Here is a 26,211-nt window from a genome sequence, read left to right as displayed (position 1 = left end):
GTCAAAATAAAAAACTAGAAAAATATAAAAATATAAAATATAAACACAAAATCAACAATGAAAAAAATGAAAAGAAAATACATAAAGAAAAATGACTAGGCACAGAAAATTAAGTGGAACAAAGAAACTGTGAACAACACACAAAAAAAGACATCAAAATGACAGCACTAAACTCATACCTATCAATAATTATGTTGAATGCAAATGGACTAAATGCACCAATAAAGAGACAGAGTGGCAGATTGGATAAAAAAACACGATCCGTCTATATGCTGCCTACAAGAGACACACTTTAAAGACACAAACTAAAACTCAAAGATGAAAAAAAATATATCAAGCAAACAACACTCAAAAAAGAGCAGGAGTGGCAATATTAATCTCTGATAAAACAGACTTTCAAGTAAAATCCACCACAAAGGATAAGGAAGGGCACTATATAATGATTAAAGGGTCAGTACACCAGGAGGACATAACTATAATAAATATTTATGCACCCAACAGGGCTCCAAAATACATAAAACAAATTCTAACAGCACTGAAAAGAGAGATAGACAGCTCCACAATAGTAGTAGGAGACTTCAACACACCACTTTCAGTGAAGGACAGAACATCCAGAAAGAAGCTCAACAAAGACACGGAAGAGCTAAATGCCACAATCAACCAACCTGATCTCATAGAATTTTACCGAACACTTCACCCAACAGCAGCCCAATATACTTTCTTTTCCAACACCAATGGAACATTCTCCAGAATAGATCAAATCATCTCAGGCAAAAGGAAACGGATTCTGCATTTAAAGCCAAACACAAACATGAAGGAAAAGCAGAAACTTGTCTCTGGAAAGCAAAATAATATAAGCCTACTTAACTATTCTATTTTAGTCAACATGTTTAGAAATTTCTGTGGTATCGCACATAACTAAATGCCATCTAGAACTACTGAGCAGGGCTTCCGGCTTTTCAATTATCAGTAGATCACTGTAACACCAAATCCTTTGTGTCCATCATCACCAGCAATACAAGTAACACAGGAGACCAAGTGGATAGGAAAAATCAAGTAAGGAAAACAATTCTTAATTTAGACCTCACTTCAATAATGGACTAAGTAGTTCCATCTCAGAGGTCATGAAAATGATTTTAAAATCTGAGTAGGCAAAGATGTTATACCTATATGCCACAGTGATACTTTCACTGGTGCTAGAAGTGCTGGACTACTCACGAGGTGGCATCATTTGCAGCTTCTAATGTGTTGAGGCTTTACTAGTTGTGCAATTTAAGCTTCCTAATTTCTGTGTGTGTATGTGTATATGCCTTGCCTATACCCAACACTCCACTAGGGTAACTTAAAACAAAACAGGAATTTATTTACAACAATAGTAAAGATGTGAAAAACAACAGGAACAATAGATAACAAATCCAAGGATTATTTTATGAAAAAGGCAAACAATATATACACAATAAACAAAAGATAAAACAAAATCCGTAAGAGCAAACTTAACTCTAACCTTATCTAAACAGCTGCAGAAGGTGGCAAATTGGTTTTTTTCAAATATGAATTACTTAAGTAACCCTGGGGCAATTAATTAAAAAGACAATACACACACACACACACGCACACAAAACCTTTCAGCCCTTCTCTTTTACTTGCTGAATCTTCCTCTGATTTACCTTTGAGGTATGCAACTTACGGAAGGCCATACAAGATTTATAGGCCCACACTTCAAAAAAGGCAAATCAAAGGTATAAACTGGGCCCCATTTCACCTTCACTGCTTATTTCAGGTTTTTTGTTTTGTTTTTGTAATTTTCTTATCTACCACACAAAATGTTGCACCAGTAATCTTTTACATTCCTCAAGTACTGTAAGACAGTGTTTTCCAGCCATGAGAGTCACTTGAAGAACAAGTTAACACAGATTGCCAGGCTCCAACCCCAGCCTCTGATTCAGATCTGGGGTGAGACCTGAGACTCTGCGTTTCTATCAAGTTCCCAGGTGATGCTGATGCTGCCAGTCCCCAGGCCATACTTTGAAACCAGCTGCTCTGAAATATCACACCTCTAAGATTTTGCCTGGTCATAATGTTTGTTCTTAACGTTAATCGTAGAATTTGTGGGAAATAAAGTGTTAATACCAGAGAACAGGACAGTACATTATCTGACTGGCTGAGATCACAGGCCTGCTTAGGTGCTATTTGTCAAAAAAGACTAAGTTTTTCAGCAGGCGAGGACAGTAATGTTCACCACGTTCTCCTGATCATTTAAGTCAAATTTTGATTATTTACTGTTTTAACTATTAGGCAAACACTTATTCCTACATAGCTGAAGAACTGCAGAATTTCATCTTTAAAACCAAAGATGGCTCAAATCTGTATTCTTGTTCTCCTTTGACTCCTGATAACTTTTACCTAACTTCTGATTTTCACTATGACAATGACCTATTCTCTAGCACGTTAGCATCACTACAGCCCTCCAAACTGGGCACAAAAGAGTAACTCTAGGGCAGGGTCTTCTGCTGTGGAGGTGGTGACAGTCCCCGCTGATTAAATGTGCTGGGAATTTATACTGAAATGAACTTCAAGTGCTCTCAAAAACCACTTTATGCATGGGAAATTTATCTCAGGAGAACTGGAGATGCTAATAAACAAATCCTTTATGAAGATAAAAGGAAAAAAATGTATTTCAAGGACACGCTCATCAAAGGACTCACTAACTGCCTCTTAACTTCTCTGAAATATTACTTGCAAATTCACAGGACTGAAATATTATCAGTACTTGCATCCAAGTCACAAAATTCAAAGCAATCAAGCATTTTGCATTCCACTGCTGTATAAAATGAAGAAATGGGGAAATGAAAATAATCCACTGCTTTTGATGTTTATTAGGTTTACAAAAACTGTACATTTTTTTTCTTAAGAAAAAGCATTAACTTAGTACTGGTATCAAATAGACTAAACATTAACAGGAAAATATTCTGATTTTTATTTTTGCACGTTATTCTCAAGTACACAATTACAATAATGTCACATATCCCTATATGATTTTCTTTTTAGGTATTTTACTTTTTTTACAAAGTGTACAGAAGGAGGGACATACAATATTTAATAGGATATTTCTACAGAACAATAACTTATATTATGTCCTTGTAAAAATCTGTACCTCTTTAAAACATTTAACTGAAACATCCATTTTTTAGCTTTGCTAATCAAAACTGTTTTAAGGATTAAAACTAGGTTGTAACTAATGTCCGTACATAACAGTGACTACAATTTTATTTTCTCTTTATACAGACAAATACATTTTATCATATTCACTTGACCAAACCCTTAAATACCTTTTAAAGGTTTCAATATTGTGCTTTAAAAAGAAAAGAACTGTGTATGATTCCAGACTATGTAAGAGAAATATAAAGTGTGTAAAGTGTTGTGTTCTTTATCTTTCAGTTTATTTAAAAAAATATAAATGACCAATTATTTATATTTTCTGTATTAATTTTATAAGATGTTTTAAAATTTTCACTTTCACTTAAGTGTTTTCTTTTACATTATTTCAGGGAAAAATAGAAATTAAGAGAGATTTTAAAGGTTCTCACGCACACACACAAAAAAAGTTTTCGATAATAGTTCTTCAGGGCAATGAATTATGTAATTGTTACTTTAAAAAAAAAAAAAAAAAAGCATGTTATGGGGGCCAAGAGGGTATAGCCAACCAGTTGCTGTCGAGTCTACTGACTCATGGTGACTCCATGTGCATCAGAGTAAAACTGTGCTCCATAGGGTTTTCAATGGCTGATTTTTCTGAAGTAGATCACCAAGCCTTTCTTCCAAAGCACCTCTGAGTAGACTCAAACCTCCAACCTCTCGGTTGGCAGTCGAGCACATTAGCCTTGCGTTAACAATGTACACCACCCAGGGACTCCACCAAGAAGGCACAGATATTCCAAAATCCATCCCTTGGCCTTGATTGGCATTTAGGTTGGAGTTCATACCAGCCCAAAGCACTTGATTTAGAACTAGATCAATCTAGCACTTCAGAGGCTTGCCAAACACCAAATATTCAGATTTCTAACCCTATAGATATAATTCTTAAATACAAATATCAATGCCGAAGAGAAAGGTACAACCTCGACAGCAAGGAGGGGGTGGAGCACCATAATGAAGTGGCAAGGTAGCTATCAAGTGGGGAGAAAAATTTCTAATCTCCTGATGTGCCAGATACATACATGCCAATAGCCAAAATAAGGGACCTCAAACAATGTTTTCTGTTCTCCAAGATTCATATCAACATAATCAAATTGGTTAACCATATTACCAAACCTAATTAACTGAATTCACCTTATGAATTTATGACTGATTCGTCAAAAAATTTGACTGATTCAATTTGTTAAAAAAAATTATGACTGATTCAAAATTATGACTCTGTTGAAAAAAAAGTCAACTCTCAGTGAAAAACAAAAACTGTGAAAGACTTGGTGACATTCCAAATAAGGCCTCAGATCTTCGTTATACACTTAAAAACACACCTTTATCTTCTAATCAAAGCCAACTCGAGGGTTAAGTTTTTTAAAGTTTGCTAATTGTCTAAGAAATAACAATGCAGGCTGAACTCGACAAGCTTAAGTGGTCATTAGCACCCATTCTCTGTTACCTGGAGCTGTTGCTTCCTCTCAGTCCCCTCACTCGGTGAGACACAGAGTTCTCTCCGGGAGTTGTGTCTGGATACTCATTAGCTTTTCAGAAAAATATAAAGGCATGAAGCTGAAACTGTATGAAAACATTCTATCTAGAATCAATTTCTTTCAATTACCAAAGATAACTAAAGGAAAATACCTTTACTCTTTAAAAATACTAGTGTCCTTATTTTCCTTCTAATTCTTCACCTGAGTAGTCTCTCTGAAGAGCATAATTTACAAAATGCTCTCTCATGCATCCCTGGATCTTTCACGTTATTGTAAATTTAATACTTTTCATTATAGATTTTAAACAACTACTACTTGGGGTTGTGTGTATAAATACATAAAATAAGCAATACACACAGATACATGTTATATATATGTGTATTTATATATAATTCAGGGTACATTTACATATATAAAGTTGCAAAAGATCCTATGAGCCACGAATTACCTCTAGGAGATTCCAAAATTCAGTCCTCAATAAGTCTCATTGGTAGCACACAACCATTCCAAGACAAAGCAGCACAGACAGAATAATAAAAATACAACAGGATCGAGCAAAATTTATCAATAAGGTTTTCTAAACGTTTGCTATGCTGACAAAAGATGCGAATACTCCAAAGAAAGCCAAAGAAGTATATTTTGTCTGCTAAACAAAATGAAAATTAAACACGAACCCAGCCAGTTCTTTACTCAGTAATGCTAGGGACACAAAAGCTCAAATGGAAACTTTCATTGTCATGTGGTCTGAAAATATTATGCAAGACAAGTAAATGACTTCCATGTTATGATCATTAGACCCGACCGTAAAATCTCCCATTTATATTAGTAGATGTCTCTGATGATTTTATTGTGAGAAATTTGTGGGAAAAAAAATGAGTCAACATGAAATACTTGCAGTTACCAATCTAAAGTTACCTTAACTTTAAGTTAAATGGTCTTAGAAGAGTACCATCAAGGTAAGCAAGGTAAATATTTAAATAAATATAAAACTTCTAAGATAGAAAAATTCAGTATAGAATCAGGGATTACTTTATTAAAAGCAACTTGCTTGTTGCCATTTTTCCCCATTTATTAAACAAACCGAATAGACTTCAGAACACACTATTGAACAAACGGTAAAAAAAAAAAGTCAACTAGAAGCAATAATTCTATTTGTACACAGCATAAATCAATATACAGTATTGTATGTGAACGAGACTGATTGGCTTTAAAATGAATTTCTGCTTCAAGGCCAATATCTCTACAAAAGTCTGTAGAAGTATTGTTAGGGCAGGCCAACTTCTTTATGATGTCGCATTATGTGCTGGTTCTTTTCTGAAGGTCTCCGGAACCCCTTCTTGCAGTACTCACAACGGTGAGGATAGTCTTTTGTATGAATGGAAATAACATGCCTTTTAAAGCCTGAGGCATCCGTAGTGCTATACTCACAGTACTCACACTGATACACTTTCCTGCCACTGTGTGTCTTCATATGCTTTTTAAGCTCATTCTGTTGCCTAAATCCCTTTCTACATCTCTTACACCTAAATGGAAGATCCTTTGTGTGGACTGAGAGAATATGGCGACTTAGAACAAATGGATCTGCAATCTTAAAGTCACAATGTCTACACTGGTGCATTTTTTTACCCTTGTGGGCAGCCACATGTTTCTTGAGTTCTGAAGGCCTGTGAAAGCCCTTATCACACATGTCACACTTGTGGGGGTAGTCCTTCGTGTGAACTGAAATGATGTGTCGTTTCAAATCACTTGAGTTCGAACTCTTGTGGTCGCAATGCAAACACTGGTGTGTTTTGCTTTCTTGGTGGATAAGAGCATGTTGCTGCACCTCTTTGGTATCCGAGAAAGTCAGAAGACAAATGTCACACTTGAACGGCATCTCTTTACTATGCTTAGTTTTCACATGAGTTTTCAAGTTAGAAGAGTCTGCAGATCTATATTCGCAGTACTGGCACTGGTACGGCTTCTCCCCAGTATGGATTCGCATGTGCTTTTTGAGCTCTGACGGGTGACGAAAACCTTTACCACACTCCACACAAATATGAGGAAAGTTCTTGCTGTGGACTGCCAAAAGGTGGCGATTCAATAACCCTTGCTCAGCTGTCTCGTATTCACAGAATTTACACTTGTGCATTTTGTTGGCTCCTTTTTCCTTATGCACCATTTTGTGAGTAAACAAAGCCCCAGTGTGAGAGAAATGCTTCCCACACTCATCGCATTCAATGGCCTTCTCGGCCTTGCTGGTCAGCTTGTGGCTCTCTAGGTGGTTGTGTAAACTTATCTTCTTGTTGGTAGTGTAATCACAGTCAGTACAGCGGTATTTTTTCTTGGTAAGATGTTCTGGATGGTTTTTCATGTGCCTTTTCAAGAAGCCTCTTGACTTAAACTTCTTCCCACAAATCATGCAAGGATAGACAGTCAAGGGATGTCCATCAGGGCCAATAATTATTGCTACCAAAAGGAAAAGAAAGGCGCATGAGGGATCAAAGTTCTGTTTTGTTTTCTTCAAGAATTTAAACTGTGTGTTCTGAACCTAAATTATGCTATTTGCTACTTAACGTTCCTTTTACCGCTTTTCAACATAAGAGATATAGCCACCTAGTCATAAAGAGAACCTGGTCTGGAAACTTCATTCAGTACTACTGTACCAATCTTACTCCCTCTAGTTTACAAAAAGTAGTAAATAAATATGTAACTTCTATCAACTAGTGACTGAAGCTGTATCAATTTAGCAATCTGTGGAAAATTATTCATAAAGTTTGGTTATCAAGTTTTTGCTTTGGTTATTGCAAAAATCATAATTTATGTTAATTTACAGTAAGGTCTAACTATACCTATATAATTTTATAATATGCAAACTGGTATACAAGAATAGACAGGACTATGTCATATGAACTGAAGTACTTGTCCCACTGCTCTGTAAATTATGCCTGCTTTATGCTAACATTGAATTAAATTCTTTAAATACATTCAGTTTTTAAAAAAGTTAACGCTTGTAACATATTTGAGGGATTTCTTTTCATTTCCACTTATAATCACCTAAGTTAAAGAAATTTTTTTCATCCATGTTTGATCCATCTCCTGTTTCTTTTTATCCAAGGAAATCATTCATGAATATCACTGAATTCTTAAAATTTTATGTTCAAATTCAATATACAAGACTACCTGAGGTCTAGCAGCTAAAATGCCATCACAACATCTTTGTGGATACATACTAGAGTTCAATGCGGGAGCTGGCGGAGAATGCTGTGCTATGGAACTCGTGAGCCCTCACCTGTTTGGTACTGCCTGGAATCAGGTCTTCTCCTTTTCTTTGGTTTTTGTTTAGCCAGTCTGCCGAGCCCAGCAGACTCATCTATGTGCAAGAGGGCACTTGCAGTGCCATTCCGGTTTTCAATTCCATCAGAATTATTACCTAACAATGCGCATTAGAAAACAAAATTATACAGTATTATAAATGATAAAGAATTAGGGATTCTTTATTAACTACAACAATGAAAAATAAGCCATGATACTCATGAATGACAGAAATGTCCCATTCTAGGTAATGGGTTTTATGAGCACATTTTAAAGCACAATTGTAGGAAATGCCTAGCTTCCAAATCTAAAAAAAAAAAAACACATGTCAGCATTCTGCCCCATGGACTCCCTTGTTGTCTCCCAAAATTGTAAAGTCATGGGCCAGATATAATCAAGATGAAAAGTTTCAGCTTGAAAGCCTGTGTACTTCTCGCAGTACTTCCTTCTACGTAATATACACATGAAGGAAATGCCTGTTAAAAATAAAGACAAAAAGTAGACTTTATAATCTTCGTCTACTCTTGTTTAAATCAAATAACCCATACAGGCTACTGGTATTTAGATTTCTGAAACCTAAGACCACAGAAACAGTTTTCAAATCATGAATTCATATTTAAAAACCAAGCAGCGGAAGCCTAACAATTGCTACGTGACTTACCGTAAGCGGCTGCCCATGCTATTGGCATGAAGGTTTTGATTTCATTGTCGTCTATTTGCTGTTCATGTGCAGCGGCTGCGGCGGCGGCGGCAGCAGCAGCATCTTCCTCTCCTACGATCACTTCCATATAAACTTCATCAGCAATTTCAGCAACATCTATGTAGAAAATTATAAAAGCCTTTGTGATAAGGATTACAGATCACAAGAAAGATATTTTGATTTGAATTCAGTTAAGAGACAAATAGAAAGAAGGTTCAAATGTCACATACCTAGAACATTGCTTTCATAGGGTAAAAACTCAAGTATTTGTTGAATCAATCATTCATTTCTTAACTTTTACCATAATTTATTTTTAAAGCAACACTCTGCACATACATGAAGAGTCCCTGATGCTTTCTCTTGGTATATGGCAGCATAATAATTTCTACAACAATGCTACTTGTTTCCTTCAAATACTGGTTGCATTTTAAAAAAAGAGAGAGAGCGAGCTTACAGAAACATAAAATTTTCTCCCACAAAAAGGCCACCTACTTACTTAAATCTTCATCTTCTTGCTGAGAGTCATTTACAGTCATATAAACCATCTTTTCCCTTGGAACACGAATACTGCTGTTCTGATCAAGTAGTTCAACTCCATGATCATTCTCTGGCTCACTCTCCACAATGTCTACTGTTCCACCTTTCAGGGAAGAAGTTATGTGAAAACTTCATTTCCACCTATTTCACTTATTACTTTCTATATACTTTTATGTTACTAGATTGGAATCTTTTTTAAAAGTTATCTTCAGAAAAGACTTCAAATGTCTCAATCGAAGTAATTCAAAAGTAATCAGGTTGAAGAATCTGGATCAAGATGTGTAATAGGCTGAAGGTTTCCTCTTACCTAAGTCATCCTCTCCAGGGTCAGCTTTAAAAATGTAGACTTTGATGACTTCAGGACAAGTGCCATCCACTTTACAAGGATCAATTTCTGACTCTGCGTCCATGGTCATTCCAGAGGAACCATCGTGTTCTATTTTGCCAGCATCATCCACTAAAAAGGCAGGAAATACATCACAAATAATAACTGCATCTGCTCACATAAAATGTTACATTTTCAAAAGCACTTTTTATAAATATAATCTCTAACCTGATTCACATAAAATTGGGAAATATTACCTAGACAAGTAAAAGTAAGATTCAATAAATACATTTCTAAAGACTTCCAAAATGAGATTGACGTTAAGGCAAAAAATACTCCACATAGAAAAAACCCACGGTAGTCTAGAAAACTAGTGAAAGTATATACTTAGTTTTTACTAATCCACAAGGTAAAAGCATTACTATATTAAAAATATTTTTATAATATTTAAAAATGAAGATGTTGGAAAGAATGCCCTAGTAGTAAAATCAGGAAACACAAGTCTTAATGTAAGTATTTCATAAGCACTACTTCATGGTCACTACTCTTGAATATTATTTGATCAAATCTATTTCCAGAATGGTACATTTGAAAATAATCAAAATACAATTGTAAGAAAGGTACACTTCCATAAGATGGCCAATGTAAATTCTAATTCAATCTGTTTAAATGTAAAACTACACAAACACACACAAAACTACACATAGTGCATACATATACATAATACACACAAACAAACAAACACACACACACACACACACGTGTTCATGACAACAGTGAGTTTAGGTCCTTGCTGGCAAACGCTGTATTTGTAAATTCAAACATATTCTCATATGTCCCATTGCCCTCCTACATGAAGGCAGCCTGTATTATGTTAAAAAAAGAAATCAGTCTTAACAACAGAGGCACACATGATTTCCAGTAGCAAAGACTCAGGATATACAATAAACATTACAATTTTTAAGATTTATAAAGGCAGTCAAGGAAGTAAGTGTGGTATTATGCCTAGGAGATAAAAGAAAATAAAAGACAATACACAAGAAAAACAGTCTTAAAAGAAAGACTGCATCTAAATAAATACCAAAAATATAATGACCATATAATATAACCTGATATTATGTGCTGCTTGTGGTTATCTACTGCTATCTATAGCATAACAGAATGTGTGGCAAAGACTAATAAAAACTTAGCAATCTAGCTAAATTTTACAGTATAATTTATCATAAAAGTTGGATTTACCGATATTGAGCCCATTTGAGAAACACTGATGGAATGTTCTCTCTGCTACTTGGCCCGGCTGGCGTATCTAGCATAGCTGAAGGCCAAGCAGAGGGGAGTAGGATTGAGGCCCAGAAGAGAAGGCTCATTAAGCTTGTCTTCAATCCCCTCATCAAGCTTTTTCATTACCCCTTTTCCCTTTGAGTTGCCTTTCTGATATCCCCCCTTGCTGGATATATTTTCTTTTCCTTTTAGTTGGATATTTTATGTCCTATTCAACAAATAATGAATCTTAACTATATACTGGACTCTGGGCTAGGTACTGGAGATACAAATATGAAAAAGTCATGAACTCAAGAAGTTAACAGTCTAGTGGAAGAGCAAACAAGTAAACAAATGATTATTTTAAAATGTAGTCATAACAATACAGCTACCACATATTAAGTGGTACAGTATTACCTACATTTTACAAAAGAGCAAACTGAAGTTTAGCGAGGTTGAGTAACTTATATGGAGCCACACAGTATTAAAATCTCAATCCACATGACTGCCATTTAGAGTTCGTCAACCTCTGGAGTTTGGAGAATGTATTCCATGAGGTTTAAGTTGTTACAGGCAATGGTGATTTTTGAAAACAAAAACAAAAAACAAAAACCAGTATAACTATCTAAAGACACTTTCCAGGCACAGGCAGTATCACAATCTAAGGCTGTGGTAGTGATTCTTAAAAATTTTTTCTTTTATTGTGGTAAAATATATTTAACACAAAAAATTACCATTTTAAGCAGCTCCATAGACACATCCATACTCCCTGAAGGACTGAATTGCTGGGCGGAGGGCTGTGGGGGCCATGGTCATGGAGAACATCTAGCTCAACTGGCATAACACAGTTTATATAAAGAAAATGTTCTACATTCTACCTTGGTGAGCAGTGGTGAGCAGTGTCTGGGGTCTTAAAAGCCTGTGAGCCGCCATCTAAGATACTCCACTGGTCTCACCCCTTTGGGAGCAAGGGAGAATGAAGAGAACAGGATACAAGGAAAAGATTAGTCCAAAGGACTAATGGACCACAACTACCACGGCCTCCACCAGACTGAGTCCAGTACAGCTAGATGGTGCCTGGCTACCACCACTGACTGCTCTGACTGAGATCACAACAGAGGGTTCTGGACAGAGCTGGAGAAGGATGTAAGACAAAATTCTAACTCACACACACACACAAAAAAAACAGATTTACTGGCCTAAAGGAGACTGGAGAAACCCTGAGAGTATGGCCTCCGGACAACCTTTTAGCTCAGTAATGAAGTCACTCCCTAGGTTCACTGTTCAGCCAAAGATTAGACAGCCCCATAAAACAAAACGAGACTAATGGGGCACAACAGTCCAGGGACAAGGACTAGAAGGCAGGAGGGGACAGAAAAGCTGGTAATAGGGAACTCAAGGTTGAGAAGGGACAGTGTTGACATGCCGTGGGGCTGTTAACCATTGTCATAAAACAATTTGTGTACTAACTTTAATAAGTTTAATAAGAAACTATTTGTTCTGTAAACCTTTATCTAAAGTACAGTTAAAAAAAAAAGAAAATTTTTTTTACCATTTTAACCATTTTTAATGTACAATTCAGTGACATTAATTACATTCACTATGTTGTGCAACCATGTGGTGGTGCTTTTGATTACTATGAAGTCTGAAATTGATAGTCATCTTTTGTGTAATTTACATCCATTATAAGCCACTGTTAAAGACAGAACTCAGATTATGACACCTTTGAAATGATACTCCTGCAAATTCCTGTCATGTAGATCTAAAAATTGCATTTATCTAATCAAAATTCTTACACAAAACATTGAGATGAATATAGTTATTTCAAAAGCCAACATAAAAAGGAAAAATATTGTGACAATTTATCCAATTTGGCTTCTAACTTTTGTGACTCTAGACCATCCATATTCCAAATAAATTACTTGCAGAAAAATGCGAACAGCATCCTGAAACTTTCATTCTTATTTTGTCATTTGCCAACATGAAAACTATAAAATTTAACCTTCAAATGCAAGGTGCAAGAATCCCAAACTCTGGGCAGTTTTGTTTTGGTCTGTTTCTGACACTGTAACATCGTTAAGTGGCAAACTACATTTTCATACACATTTGGTTTCAAATCCAAACATGTCACTTAAAAATATGCTTGTTGATCAGAAACAAGACAAGGATACCCATTCTCACCACTGCTATTCAACACTGTACTGGAAGTTCTAGCCAGAGCAATCAGGCAAGAAAAACAAAGGCATTCAAATCAGGAAGAAGGAAGTAAAACTATCCCTTTCTGCAAATGACATTATCACAAGTGTAAAAAAAAAAACCCAAATATCCTACAAGAAAGCTATTAAAGCTAATAAATGAATTCAGCAAAGTGGCAGGATACAAGGTCAACACACAAATCAGTCATGTTTCTATACATCAGCAAAGAGTAAGCTGAAAAGGAAATTTTAAAGAAAGAATTCCATTTACAACAGCATCTAAAAGAACAAAGCAACTAAGAATAAATTTAACCAGGAAGGTGAAAAACTTGTACATTAAAAACTGTAAAACATTACTAAAAGAAATTAAAGATGACCTAAAAAAAATGGAAGGACATTTCATGTTCATGGATTAATACTGTCAAGATGTCAATCTATAAATTCATTGCAATCCCCACCAAAATTCCAACAACCTTCTTTGCAGAAATGGAAAAGTCAATCCTCAAATTTATACGGAATGGCAAGGGGCCCAGAATAGCCAAAGCAATCTGGAGAAAGAAAAATAGAGTAGAGGACTCACACTTCCAGATCTCAAAACATAAGCCACCAGGGCTCCAAGATAAAGCTAGAGTAATCAAAACAGTCTGGTACTGTGTAATGACAGAATGTAGACCAATGGAATAGAACTGAGAGTCCAGAGCTGCACATCTATGGTCAAAATGATCTTCAACGAGGGTGTTAAATCCATCCAATGGAGAAAGAATAGTCTCTATAATAAATGGTGTTGGGACAACTGGATTTCCACATGCAAAAGAATGAAGTTAGACCCTTGACTCACACCATGTACGAAAATTAACTCAAAATGGTTCAAAGACCTATATGTGAGACCTAAAATCATAAAACTCTCAGAAGAAAATGTAATGGTAATGCTTTGGGACCTAGTCTTCAACAAGGGATGCCTGGATATGACACAGAAAACACAAGCAACAAAAGACAAAATAGATAAAATTAAAAACTTTTGTATATTAAAAGACTTTATCAACAAAGTGAACCTAAGACTGGGAGAAAATCTGGGGGAACCATATATCAGATAAGGGTTTAATACCCAGGATATATAAAGAACTCCTATAACTTAACAACAAAAAGACAAACAATCTAATCAGAAAATGAGCAAAAGATTTGAATAGACACTTCACCAAAGAAGATATACAAATGACCAAAAACCACATGAAAAGATTCTCAAAACGTCATTAGCCATTATCAACCCCAAAACTAAACTCATTGTCCACGAGTCAATTCCGACTCACAGCGATCCTGTAACAGTAGAACTGCCCCATAGGGTTTCCAAGGAGTGGCTGGTGGATTCGAACTGCCAACCTTTTGGTTAGCAGCCAAGCTCTTAACCACTGATAAGTCATATAGGGAGATGCAAATCAAAACCACAATGAGAAAAGTCAACATTATACTTAATGGAAAAAGACTGGTAATTTTCCCCTTGAAATCAGGAATAAGACAAGGGTGCCCGTTCCCACAATTTCTATTCAATATTGTATTAGAAGTCCCAGCCAGAGAAATAAGACAAGAAAAAGAAATAAAAGGTATCCAGATTTGAAAACAAGAAGTAAAATTGTCTCTGTTCACAGGTAACATGATCCTATATAGAAAATCCCGAAGAGTCAGCAAGAAATTCTAGAGTCAATAGAGAAATTGAGCAAAGTTGCCAGGTACAATGTCAAAAAACAAAAATCAGTTGGGTTTCTATACACCAGCAATGAGAAATCTAAAGGGAAAATTAGGGAAACGATTCCATTTACATTAGCATCTAAGAGAATAAAATACCTAGGAATAAATTTAACCGGGGACATGAAGGACTTATACAATGAAAATTATAAAACACTGCTGAAAGAGATTAAAGTAGACTTAAATAAATGGAAAGATGTTCCATGTTCAGATTGGAAGACTTAATATTGTTAAAATGGCAATACTACCCAAAGTGATCTATAGATTCAACGTAAACCTGATCAAAATCCCAACAGCCTTCTTTACAGAAATGGAAAAAATCAATACTCAACTTTATATGGAATGGCAAGAGGCCTCGAATAACTAAAGCAATGTTGAAAGAGAAGAACAAAGTAGGAGGACTCACAGTTTTTGATTTTAAAACATACTATACAGCTACTGCGGGAGAAAGATGTGACAGTCTGCTTCTGTAAAGATTTATAGCCTTGAAACCCTATGGGGCAGTTCTGTTCTGTCCTACAGGGTCGCTATGAGTCAGAATCGAATCGATGGCAATGGGTTATACAGCTACGGTAACCAAAACAGCCTGGTACTGGTATAACAACAGACACACAGACCAATGGAATAAAATTGAGAATCCAGAAATAAACCCACACATCTATGGTCAACTGATTTTTGACAAAGTGCAAAGTCCATTCAATGGGGAAAGAAGAGTCTCTTCAATAAATGGTGCTGGGAGTATCAGATTTCCACATGCTGAAAAATGAAACACAATCCATGTCTCACACCACACACTAAAACAAATACAAAATTAAGGACTTAAATGTGCAAACTAAAACCATAAAATTCTTAGAAGAAAATACAGGGGCATCATTGTCAGGCCTAGCTTTTAACAATGGATTATCTAATATCATAACAAAAGCACAAACAGCAAAAGACAAAATAAATAAATGAGACCTCATAAAAATTAAAAACTCTTGTTCATCAAAAGACTTTACCGAAAAAGTGAAAAAGACTTTACCGAAAAAGTGAAAAGACAAGCTACAGACTGGGAAAATATCTTCAGAAACCATTTATCCCAGAAGAATCTAATAACCAATATATATATATAAAACTTGGACAACTTAACAACAAAAAGACAAAAAACCCAATCATAAAATGAGCAAAGGATTTGAACAGACATTTCACCAAAGAGGACATTCAAATGGCCACCAAACACATGAAAAGATACTCAACGTCATTAGTCATCAAAGAGATACAAATCAAAACCACAATCAGATACCATTTCACTCCCACTAGGGTGGATAAATGATGATAATTCAAAAACGGCTGCAGCAGTACATCAACAGGGAACTGCCAGAAATTCAAGCCGGATTCAGAAGAGGATGTGGAACGAGGGATATCATTGTTGATGTCAGATGGATCTTGGCTGAAAGCAGAGAATACCAGAAAGATGTTTACCTGTGTTTTATTGACTATGCAAAGGCATTTGACTGTGTGGATCATAACAAATTATAGATAACATTGTCAAGAATGAGAATTCCAGGACACTTAATTGTGCTTACCCAGAATTTGTACATAGACCAAGAGGCAGTCGTTTGAACAGGACAAGAGGATACTGCATGGTTTAAAACCAGGAAAGGTGTGCGTCAGGGTTGTATCCATTCATATGATGTATACATACTGCAGGCAGAGCAAATAATCCGAAAAGCTGGACTATATGAAGAACGTGGCATCAGGATTGGACGAAGACTCATTAACCTGCGACATGCAGATGACACAATCTTGCTTGCTGAAAGCAAAGAGGACTTGAGGCACTTACTGATGAAGATCAAAGACAACAGCCTTCAGTATGGATTACACCTCAACATAAAGAAAACAAAAATCCTCACAACTGGACCAATAAGCAAAAAAAAAGATAAACAGAGAAAATACCGAAGTTGTCCAGGATTTCACTTTACTTGCATCCACAATCAACGTCCATGGAAGCAGCAGTCAAGAAATCAAACAACATATTCCATTGGGCAAACCTGCTGCAAAAGACCTCTTTAAAGTGTTAAGAAGCAAAGATGTCACTCTGAGGACTAAGGTGCACCTGACCCAAGCCATGGTATTTTCATCGCCTCATATGCATGTGAAAGCTGGACAATGAATAAGGAAGACTGAAGAAGAATTGAAACATTTGAATTATGGTATTGGTGAAGAATATTGAATATACCATGGACTGCCAGAAGAACAAACAAAGTCTGTCTTGGAAGAAGTTCAGCCAGAATGCTCCTTGGAAGCGAGGATGGAGAGATTTCGTCTTAAGTACTTTGGACATGTTATCAGGAGGGACCAATCCCTGGAAACATACATCATGATTGGTCAAGGAGAGGGTCAGCGAAAAAGAGGAAGACCCTCTATGAGATAGACTGACACAGTAGCTACAACAATGGGCTCAAACACAGCAATGATTGTTGAGGATGGTGCAGCGGTAGTGTTTCATTCTGTTGTACCTAGGGTCGCTATGAGTCGGAACCAACTTCACGGCACCTAACAACGACAGGATGACTAAAATTGAAAAAAAAAAAACAAAAACAAAACAGACAATAACAAGTGTTGGCAATTATATGGGGAAAGTGGAATCCTTATCCACTGCTGGTAGGAACACAAAATGGTACAGCCATTGTAGAAAATAGTGTGGTGGTTCCTAAAAAAAAAACTAAAAACAGAACTACCAAATGACCCAGCAATTCCACTCCTAGGTATATACCTAAAAGAGCTGAAAGCAGAAACGTAAATAGATACTTACACATCAGAGTTCACTGCAGCACTATTCACAACAGCCAAAAGGTGGAAACAACCTCAATGTCCATCAACAGATGAATGGATAAACAAAATGTGGTAAATACATACAATGGAGTAACAGTCAGCCCTAAAGAGAAATGAAGTTCTGATACATGCTACAACATGATGAGCTTTGAAAACATGCTGAGTGAAATAAGTCAGTTACAAAAGGACAAATATTGTATGATTCCACTTATATGAAATAAGGAAATGCATAGATATGAAAGATTATTCGTAGTTACCAGGGGTGGGAAAGAGGGAAAGAGGGAGTCACTGTTTAGCGGACATTGAATTTATGTTAATGATGGTCTAATAATTTGGAAAAGGATAATGGAAATAGTTGCACAACATGATGAATGTAATCAATATAACTGAATTATACATGTAAAAACTGATGAATTGGCAAATATTTTGTTATAATATTTTTACTACAATTTAAAAAACTATAAAAAGATACACTTGTTGATAAATTATACTTTTTCTTACATAATTTAAAGTAAATTAAAATGAAAGTCACTTATGGAAAAAAGCAAAAGTTGTTTACGTACACTAAGATTATATTAAAGTTGAACTCTAAGGTAGTCTTTAATAATAAATTGATGCAGCATATGAAAGAGGATTAGAGAGTTGGAAATAACTGGCAACCACTGCACTGTGCTCTGATAGCTGCCACGGAAGCAAACAAAGAACGCTTTCCTCAGGCTGAGAGAAAGAGAAGGGCACTTATTTTAGGCAAAGGATAGAGCAGGGACAAAGGCAGGGAGACAGGAAACAGCACGACAGTAAGAAAGAAAATGCATCCTTCAGCATTACAGGAATGTGAAGGGTAAAGTCTGATGTGGGATGTGATGGGACATGTGGCTCGGCTGCTAAGCCAAAGCCAAGTCACAGGGGGCCTCACATACCAGGCAGAGGGACTCAGAGTTAATCCTGGTAGGCTAGAGGTTTCTCAGTCTGGTCAGCTGTCAGGATCTCTTGGGAAACTTAAAAACACAGGCCCCAGCCCAGCAGTTCCACAGAATCAGAATCTGTAGGGGAGGGGCATGGTAGGGAGGGAAGGAGGGACAGAGGTAGGTAGGTACATACGTACAAACACAGGTTGATTTAGAGGCACCCCACCCCGAGGATTCTGATCAGAAGTTTGAGAACCTCTGCTGTAGGTGCTGGGGGACTTATAAGCAGAGAGGTAGCATGGTCAGGTTGGCATTTTAGTTATACCGTCCTGCTGACCTTGAGAAAGGTGGACTGGAAGGGATCAGGCCATGAAGCAGGATACTACTTGCAATAAACCAGGAGACAGACGATGAGGCCTTGAACCAGGAGAAAGGTAGTATAGATGGGGAAGAAGGCTGGACTTGAGTCATAGTTTGGGACTAAAATTAAGCAGGACTTGGTGGCCGACTGCAAACTGAATATGACAAAGAAGTCAAAGATAACCGTGGGGTTTCTGATTTAGGTGACTGAGTTGCTAGGGTAAGAAATACAGTAAGAGAAATGAAGAGGTCTCTTTTCTTGTGTGTGAAATTAATTTAAGGTCCAATGGGTAGCTTCCCTCAAAGCCCTCAGAGCCAGGTGCCTGCCCCTCCATGCTCACAGTACCCTTTGCTCACTTCTCTCCAAGCCACATTCACTGTATCTCCACTGTCTGGTTTTTTTCCTCTTATCTTTCCCATCAAGAGAGCAGAGTCTGTATCTTTCATTACTCGAGACTGGTGACAGGAGACATTTAGAGTGTTGATGAATCAATGGTTCAATGAGTGACTGAGATGTGAAGCCAGGTGCTGGATATTCGAGACTGAAAGCTGAAGGCTGACATACAGATTGGGGAGCCTTCAGCTCAGTGTGAACTAAGCCTTGAGATTACACATGAGAATCTGCAGTGTGAGGAAAAGAGTGGGCTGAGGACAAGGTCCTGGGGAATGCCATAATTTAAGGGAGGGACAGGAAGAAGAGTTTACAAAGGAGCCCAAGAAGGGAAGGCTGGAGAGGTTGGGGAAAGGCAGGAAAGAAGTGAAGGAGTTAAACATTTCAGGAATCCTAGTAAGGCCCGCAGCAATAATGTGGCATGGTCGCAAGTCAAGCATCAATGTCTGTACTGGCTGTAGTCACCTGGAGGTCATTGGTGTTCTTGGTGAAAAGGGGTTTTGTGAAGGGTGCATGGCGTCAGACTGCAGTGGGTTGAGGATTTAATGGAAAGTGTGAATTTCTTTAAGAAGTCTAATTTTAAAAAGGAGAACAAAGGGGCAGTAACTAGAATGTGGTGTAGGACCAAGGACTTTTTTTGTCCAATTGATAACATTCAAGTATACTCAGTCCGTGGGAGAAAATATAATAGAAAGTGAGAGGCTGGGACCAGAAGACATGGTGAAATAACCAGATGCAAGATTTCAGAGAAGGGAGAAGATGAAAGTAGGAGCAAAGATGAAGGAATTTTCCTTAAATAGGAGGAGAAGTATGCTACCCTTTGAGACTTGAGGCAGTAAATATGGGTAGGAATGCGTCTAGGGAAGGGGGGAAGGCTGGAATGTAGAAAGTTGGAGGAGTTTATGGCTTGTGGCTTCAACCATATATATGAAGTAGAAGGCAAGGACTTGGATTAACAGTCAGAATGGCAGATTAGGTTAAAAGCTTGAGAAGCTTGAGAAATGAGCTGATCCAGGACAAGCTTAATGATATCAATGTTCAAAAAGACCATCTGCTTAAACTCTCTGCAGACTGTATGGAGTCAGACGGATAAACAAAAACCCACTGCTGTCTAGTTGATTTCTACTCACAGTGATCCTACAGGACAGAACAGAATTGCCCCATAGGGTTTCCAAGGCTGTAATCTATGGAAGCAGACTGCCATATCTTTCTTCCCTGGAGTGGCTAGTGGGTTCAAACTGCCGACCTTTTAGTTAGCAGCTGAGCGCTTAACCAATGTGCCACCAGGGCTCCGATAAAACAAATTTTAAATCAATAAGCACTATTTAGCTATTGTTTGTTTATTTAAACAAATAAAGCTATCCGCTTCTTGAACGCTGAACATAACTACCTAAATTAAAGTATCTTGATTATGCTCTATAGTTTGTTTTCTTTTCTTTTCTTTTTTTTTTTGGGGGGGGGGGGGAATGGGGAGGGCATTATGTCCTTATTTCTGACCTGATGTGTACTTACCCTTTTTCAAAGCTAAATATTTTTATGACACACCCAGCTGACTGAGCCAAGGTTATTTTCTTAAAAAGTGGTTTTGAAATTTGAAACTGAGGTAGCATTAGGATGGAGGTCTCAGCAAACCAGGCAGGAAAGTCCAGAATAAATCTGTAATGTCTTCAGAGAACTCATCTCTGAATAGTTTAATACTGTTGATGCAACAGGCCTCTTCTGGCAAGCTTTGTCAAAACTAATTCTAACAGGTACTGGAAAATCAAATGTCCTTGTGTTTACAGAGAACAAGGTAAGGCTAGCTGTTTTTGCATATGTTGGTTTATCAGTACCTATAAAATAAAATAAAACCTTTGATGACTGGAAAATCTAAACATTTTGGAGTTTACAAAATGTCGTGTATTTACCTGTAACTTGGAGTAAAAGATCTTTTTGTCTGTTTTCATAAATGTGTGGGAAAACACATTTCAAATACACAGGCCTACCTGAGATGAGCAAAGCTGCTCTATTTTTAGACAAAAGTAGAATTCATCTTCAGAATTTCACCTTGAGAATTTGCCCCACTAATTCAACCTATGAAATTATTCTGAATATGAAATATTACAGAAGTGATTTACTTTAAAAAAAAAAAAAACTTTGATGGTCCTGTTAAGTACTCAAAATCTCTGTGATTTTAAAAACTACCACTAAAAATGAATTTTAAAAACAAAGAAGGCTTGGATAAAATTGAGTCATCATATGTATGGTTTCTGCATTAAGTGCCTTTTTCTAATGTAGTAATGAAGAACTAGCACTTTAGAATAAGGCCTCTCCAAAATAGAAGAGCATAATTTCTGGAAATTAAGACTACTTCTAATAATAACTACCATTTGCATGACATTTTGCAATTTCCTTTGCATTTCTATGTATTTTTATCTCAATTGATTCTCATCTTTTCAAGATAAAGAAATAAAGGCTCTGAGATGGTATATGACTTTACCCAAAGTCAGTGAGGGGCAGGGAAGGGATGGAGGGGGTGCCTGTCTTTAGAATCCAGACCTTTATTCTCACCATCTGATTTTAAAGAAATGTATGTCCACTGTATAACATTTAGGATATAAAAAAGAAATTACCAATAATCTCACCAGCCAGAGATAACCACTATTGGCAGTAAATGTCCTTCCAATTTTTTCCTATTCTTTTTAAAAAAGTAAAATTGGCATCACATTGTACGTAGTTTCCCCAAGCCTTATATAATCTTTATATCTCATCCAGCACTTTAAACTTCAAAACTGAAGTGAAAAATTTGACTTAACAACAATCTCATTAGTAACAAAAAAAACTTGAGAACTACAAAATACAGGTGTACATTACACTGCTTCAGCATAACCCCCTGAAGACTAAAAATTAGGGGATGGTTATTTGCATTGCTAATAGACACTGTGGTGTCTAAAAATATGGCTCATTAAGATTTCAGAAAACTCAGGAGTTTCTGAAAATAAAACCTACTAGGGGGTCGAGGAGAGTGAGACACCACTTCAAGTGAATTGTTTGTTAAAGGAATGCTAATCTAATAAAAAATATCAGCAAAACAGAGCTGGTTCTGATATATACATATAGAAGATCATTCCATGGGGAACAAATGTAATATTGACAGATGATGGTGGTGATGGATGACGATGATAACAACTGACATTTATGGGCCACATGCCAAGCATGATGCTAAGCCCATAAGAGGTACCACTTACTCCTCACAACAACCTTATCAAATAGGTAATTTTTTTTTTTTTAAATTCTCACCTCCCTAAGCTTCTAACAAACCTCATTATAATTTTGCCAAGATAAACCTCCTTCAAGAACTCTCCAACTTGATCTCTGTCTCCCCTGGCTTCCCACCAAACACCCCTAGACACTGTCATCAGTCAGCCTTCCTAAAACAAAGATCCAGTCACCTTACTCTCTAGCACAGAACATGGCCCATTTCCTACCAAAATACAAATGACAGTCCAGCAATCGACCTCTGTCCAAATTGCCTTCTGTCTTCACCGTCTTGTCTCCCCCAGGACCCCCATACTACTCCACGTTCCCTAGACTGAAGCAATACGTTTTACTTCCATTCCGTCATGCTCCTTCAGCTTTGCTTTAAAAAAAGACTGCTTCTTGTAGACATGATCAGCTTATTATTTAAGAAAAGTGTTTAAAAATGTATTATTAAAATGTGCTCAAAACCCATCACTCAGAACTATCAACAGAATTTACTGAACACTATTCAGGTATTTCTCTATGTGTGAAAACAAATAAAAGGATGGAAAGAAGAATAAACAGAACTTTTTAATAAAAATTAGATATTATAATATGCTATTTTTAAACAAAAATTATTATATTGAAATTTACTTGAACTTAACAACTTTAATTTCCGGTCAATCTCATTCCCTTGCATATGCTTCACTCCCTTACCCGATCCCTCTTTTGTTTTCTCACAGTGGCCTGGTAGAACCACAAACTTGGTTAAATACAATTTTTGCCTCTGCACCAGCACCTATGCAGCTAAAACTGGTTGAAAACGCGCGCGCGCGCGCGCGGTGGTGGTTTCACTTTCAATTCAAATCTCCAATGCCACCTCCCTATCCTGGCTCTCAGTTGGTGACCTTACTTTCTACTTTACTGAGAACAATTAAGACAATTAGAAGAGAAAATCCACTACCTACCTACCACCAACTAAACCCACAAATTTTATCTCCCCACCTATTATCATAGACAAACCATTTGTGCTACCTATAGCCAACCCCTCCACTTGAGCACAAGATTCTACCCCATCTTTATTGCTCTAACCCTTTTCCCCCTTTTACCCTTACATCAATTTATCTCCCTCTACTGGATCATTCTCATCAGCATACAAACAACTGTTCTTTCTCCCCACTTAAAAAAAAAAAAACAAACCAACTCTTGATTCCATTTCTCCGGCCAGCTACTTTTCCATTTCTCCAATTCCTCTCATTCCATATCCTCTAAATTCACTTCAGTCAGGCTTTTGCCGATGACTTCACCAAAATTGTTCAAGGTTACCCATGACCAATTCCCAGCCCTCCTTTGGCTTGACCTAGCAGTAGCCGTTCACATAGACACTCACTCTCTCCTCTGATTCACCTTCCTCCCGTGGATTCCCAGACCAACACTGCTCTCAGTTTCTTCCTATCTCACTAGCCACTCCTTGTCAGTCCTCTGTCGGTGCCTCCTCTTACCTCTTCATGTCGCACACCCGAGGGCTTAGTCTTTGCTCTTCTCTCCTGTGTCTACAATCACTCCTTTGGTGATCTCATTCTGTGTTATGGCTTAAATTTCTTCTGTATGCCAACAGCTCCCAAATTGACATCTCCACTGCAGACATCTCTCCCAATCTCAGATTTGTACATGTATCTCCTCTTGATGTCTATCAGACATCTTGAACTTAAGTCTGTGCTCAAATGTTATCTTCTCAGCAAACTCTGACCACATTTGCAACTCAAAATCCTCCTTATACTGTTCTCTTTAAAACCCTAAGCAAGTATCACTTTATAATATGCTATATCATTTATTAATTTTATGGCTGAATACCTCTGCTAGAATGTAATCTCCATGAGAGAAAGAGACTTTCATCTGTTTTGTTCACTGATGTATCCCAAGTGTCTACAACATTGTCTGCCATATAGTAAACATGCAACATTCATTTGTTAAATATATGAAAGCTGATCTTCAAGTAAATGTTTATACATTAAGATATTAGTTCTTAACCCTCTAAAGATAAGTATTATAAAAACATTAAGAGGTTGGAATCCTATTTTGCTTATACTACATGAATCAATTTTAAAGCCAGTATCTACTGTCACCCTGCTATTAAAGATGCAGAAATTATGACATTCACATATCTTCTCTTCCCCAATATTTAGTTTCATATTAAGTGAATTCAATATTCACTAGTAATCCTTTTATTACAGCTTCTCCATTCTAGAGTTCTACTGACTCATCCTTTGGTTTGCTAAATTCATTACCAAATAGTTCCCCCACCCCTGTCAAGAAGAGCTAATGGTTACTGCAGTTCCTGAGTTCCTGAATATTTGAGAATGTCAGTCCATGGCCTTTCCTGAAGAACAAATTGGCTGGATATAAAATTCTTAGGTTTTGTAGATATTGTTCCACTATCTTCTAGCACTGGGCATTTCTGTCTGGATGCCATGTAATTCTTTATCCTTAAAGTTCACTAACATCACTACGATTATTATGACTTGGTGGTTTTATCATATGTCAATTTCTTCAAACAAAGAGTGGCCTTGGAAGATTCCAGTAGTTATTTCAGGAATATCTTCTCCCATTATAACTGTGAATATTTTCCTATTTCACTGGTTGTGTGTTTGTCTCCTTTATCTGTCTCCCATAGCTATCTTCTTCACAATTATTATTATTTTTTTTACTATTTCATTTTTGTGATTACCTAAAACCAGGTCCCTATGTCTCATTATATACTGAGGCAAATTTATTCTTATGGTTGCTTCTATGGTGGCTTTTACCCTGATCACATTTTTATTTTTCTCTTCAGCTTCTTCTGGAATTGTCAGTTTACTTTCTACCTGCCTCTATTGTCTTGTAATATATTTTGAACCTCTGTATCCCTTCTTTGAGTTTTAAAAAAGAGATCATGTTGTTTTTGCATTTCCATTGAGTCTATAAACCAAAAACCAGAATAGAAAAACTGAAAGAGTTAACAAGACCAAAAGCTGGTTCTTTGAAAAGATCAACAAAATTGATAAACCACTGGCCAAACTGACAAAAGAAAAACAGGAGAGGAAGCAAATAACCCGAATAAGAAATGAGATGGGTGATATCACACAGACCCAACTGAAATTTAAAGAATCGTAACAGAACACTATGAAAAACTATACTCTAACAAATTTGAAAACCTAGAGGAAATGGAGAGATTTCTAGAAACACACTACCTACCTAAATTAACCCAAACAGAGGTAGAACAACTAAATAAACCTACAACAAAAGAAGAGATTGAAAAGGTAATTAAAAAATTCCCAACAAAAAAAACCCTGGCCCGGATGGCTTCACTGGAGAATTCTACCAAACTTTCAGAGAAGAGTTAACACCACTACTACTAAAGGTATTTCAGAGCACAGAGAAGGATGGAATACTCCCAAACTCATTCTATGAAGCCAGCATAACCCTGATACAAAAACCAGGTAAAGACACCACAAAACAGAAAATCACAGACCAATATCCAACTTGAACATAGACGCAAAAATTCTCAACAAAATTCTAGTCAATAGAATTCAACAACATATCAAAAAAAAAATAATTCAGCATGATCAAGTGGGATTCATACCAGGTATGTAGGGATGGTTCAACATTAGAAAAACAATCAATGTAATCTATCACATAAGTAAAACAAAAGACAAGAACCACCTGATCTTATTAATGGATGCAGAAAAGGCAAAGTCCAACACCCATTCATGATAAAAACGTTCAATAAAATAGGAATAGAAGGGAAATTCCTCA

At 36.7% G+C, this 26,211-nt stretch overlaps 1 protein-coding gene across 4 annotated transcripts in view; it reads right to left on the bottom strand.

Annotated features, from left to right (window-relative positions):
- Positions 1-2,951: 2,951 nt before the first annotated feature.
- ZFX (zinc finger protein X-linked) overlaps positions 2,952-26,211 on the bottom strand; it is a 78,384-nt gene continuing 55,124 nt past the window's right edge. Inside the window, exons 3-7 of one of the 4 annotated variants that reach the window (XM_004382858.2) lie at positions 9,512-9,661; positions 9,164-9,307; positions 8,629-8,784; positions 7,945-8,085; positions 2,952-7,121 (exon numbers count right to left, since the gene is read on the bottom strand). In XM_004382858.2, the coding sequence (XP_004382915.1) occupies positions 5,938-7,121; positions 7,945-8,085; positions 8,629-8,784; positions 9,164-9,307; positions 9,512-9,661 (1,775 nt within the window). In that variant the 3' untranslated portion in view covers positions 2,952-5,937. The remainder of the gene's footprint in view (positions 7,122-7,944; positions 8,086-8,628; positions 8,785-9,163; positions 9,308-9,511; positions 9,662-26,211) is intronic. The other 3 variants (XM_023737294.1, XM_023737295.1, XM_023737296.1) reach the window with 3 other exon arrangements.

The sequence above is a fragment of the Trichechus manatus genome, unplaced genomic scaffold (assembly GCF_000243295.1).
Source record: "Trichechus manatus latirostris isolate Lorelei unplaced genomic scaffold, TriManLat1.0 scaffold00100, whole genome shotgun sequence".
Taxonomy (NCBI): Eukaryota; Metazoa; Chordata; class Mammalia; order Sirenia; family Trichechidae; genus Trichechus; species Trichechus manatus.
This window is presented reverse-complemented; position numbering and strand designations above follow the sequence as displayed.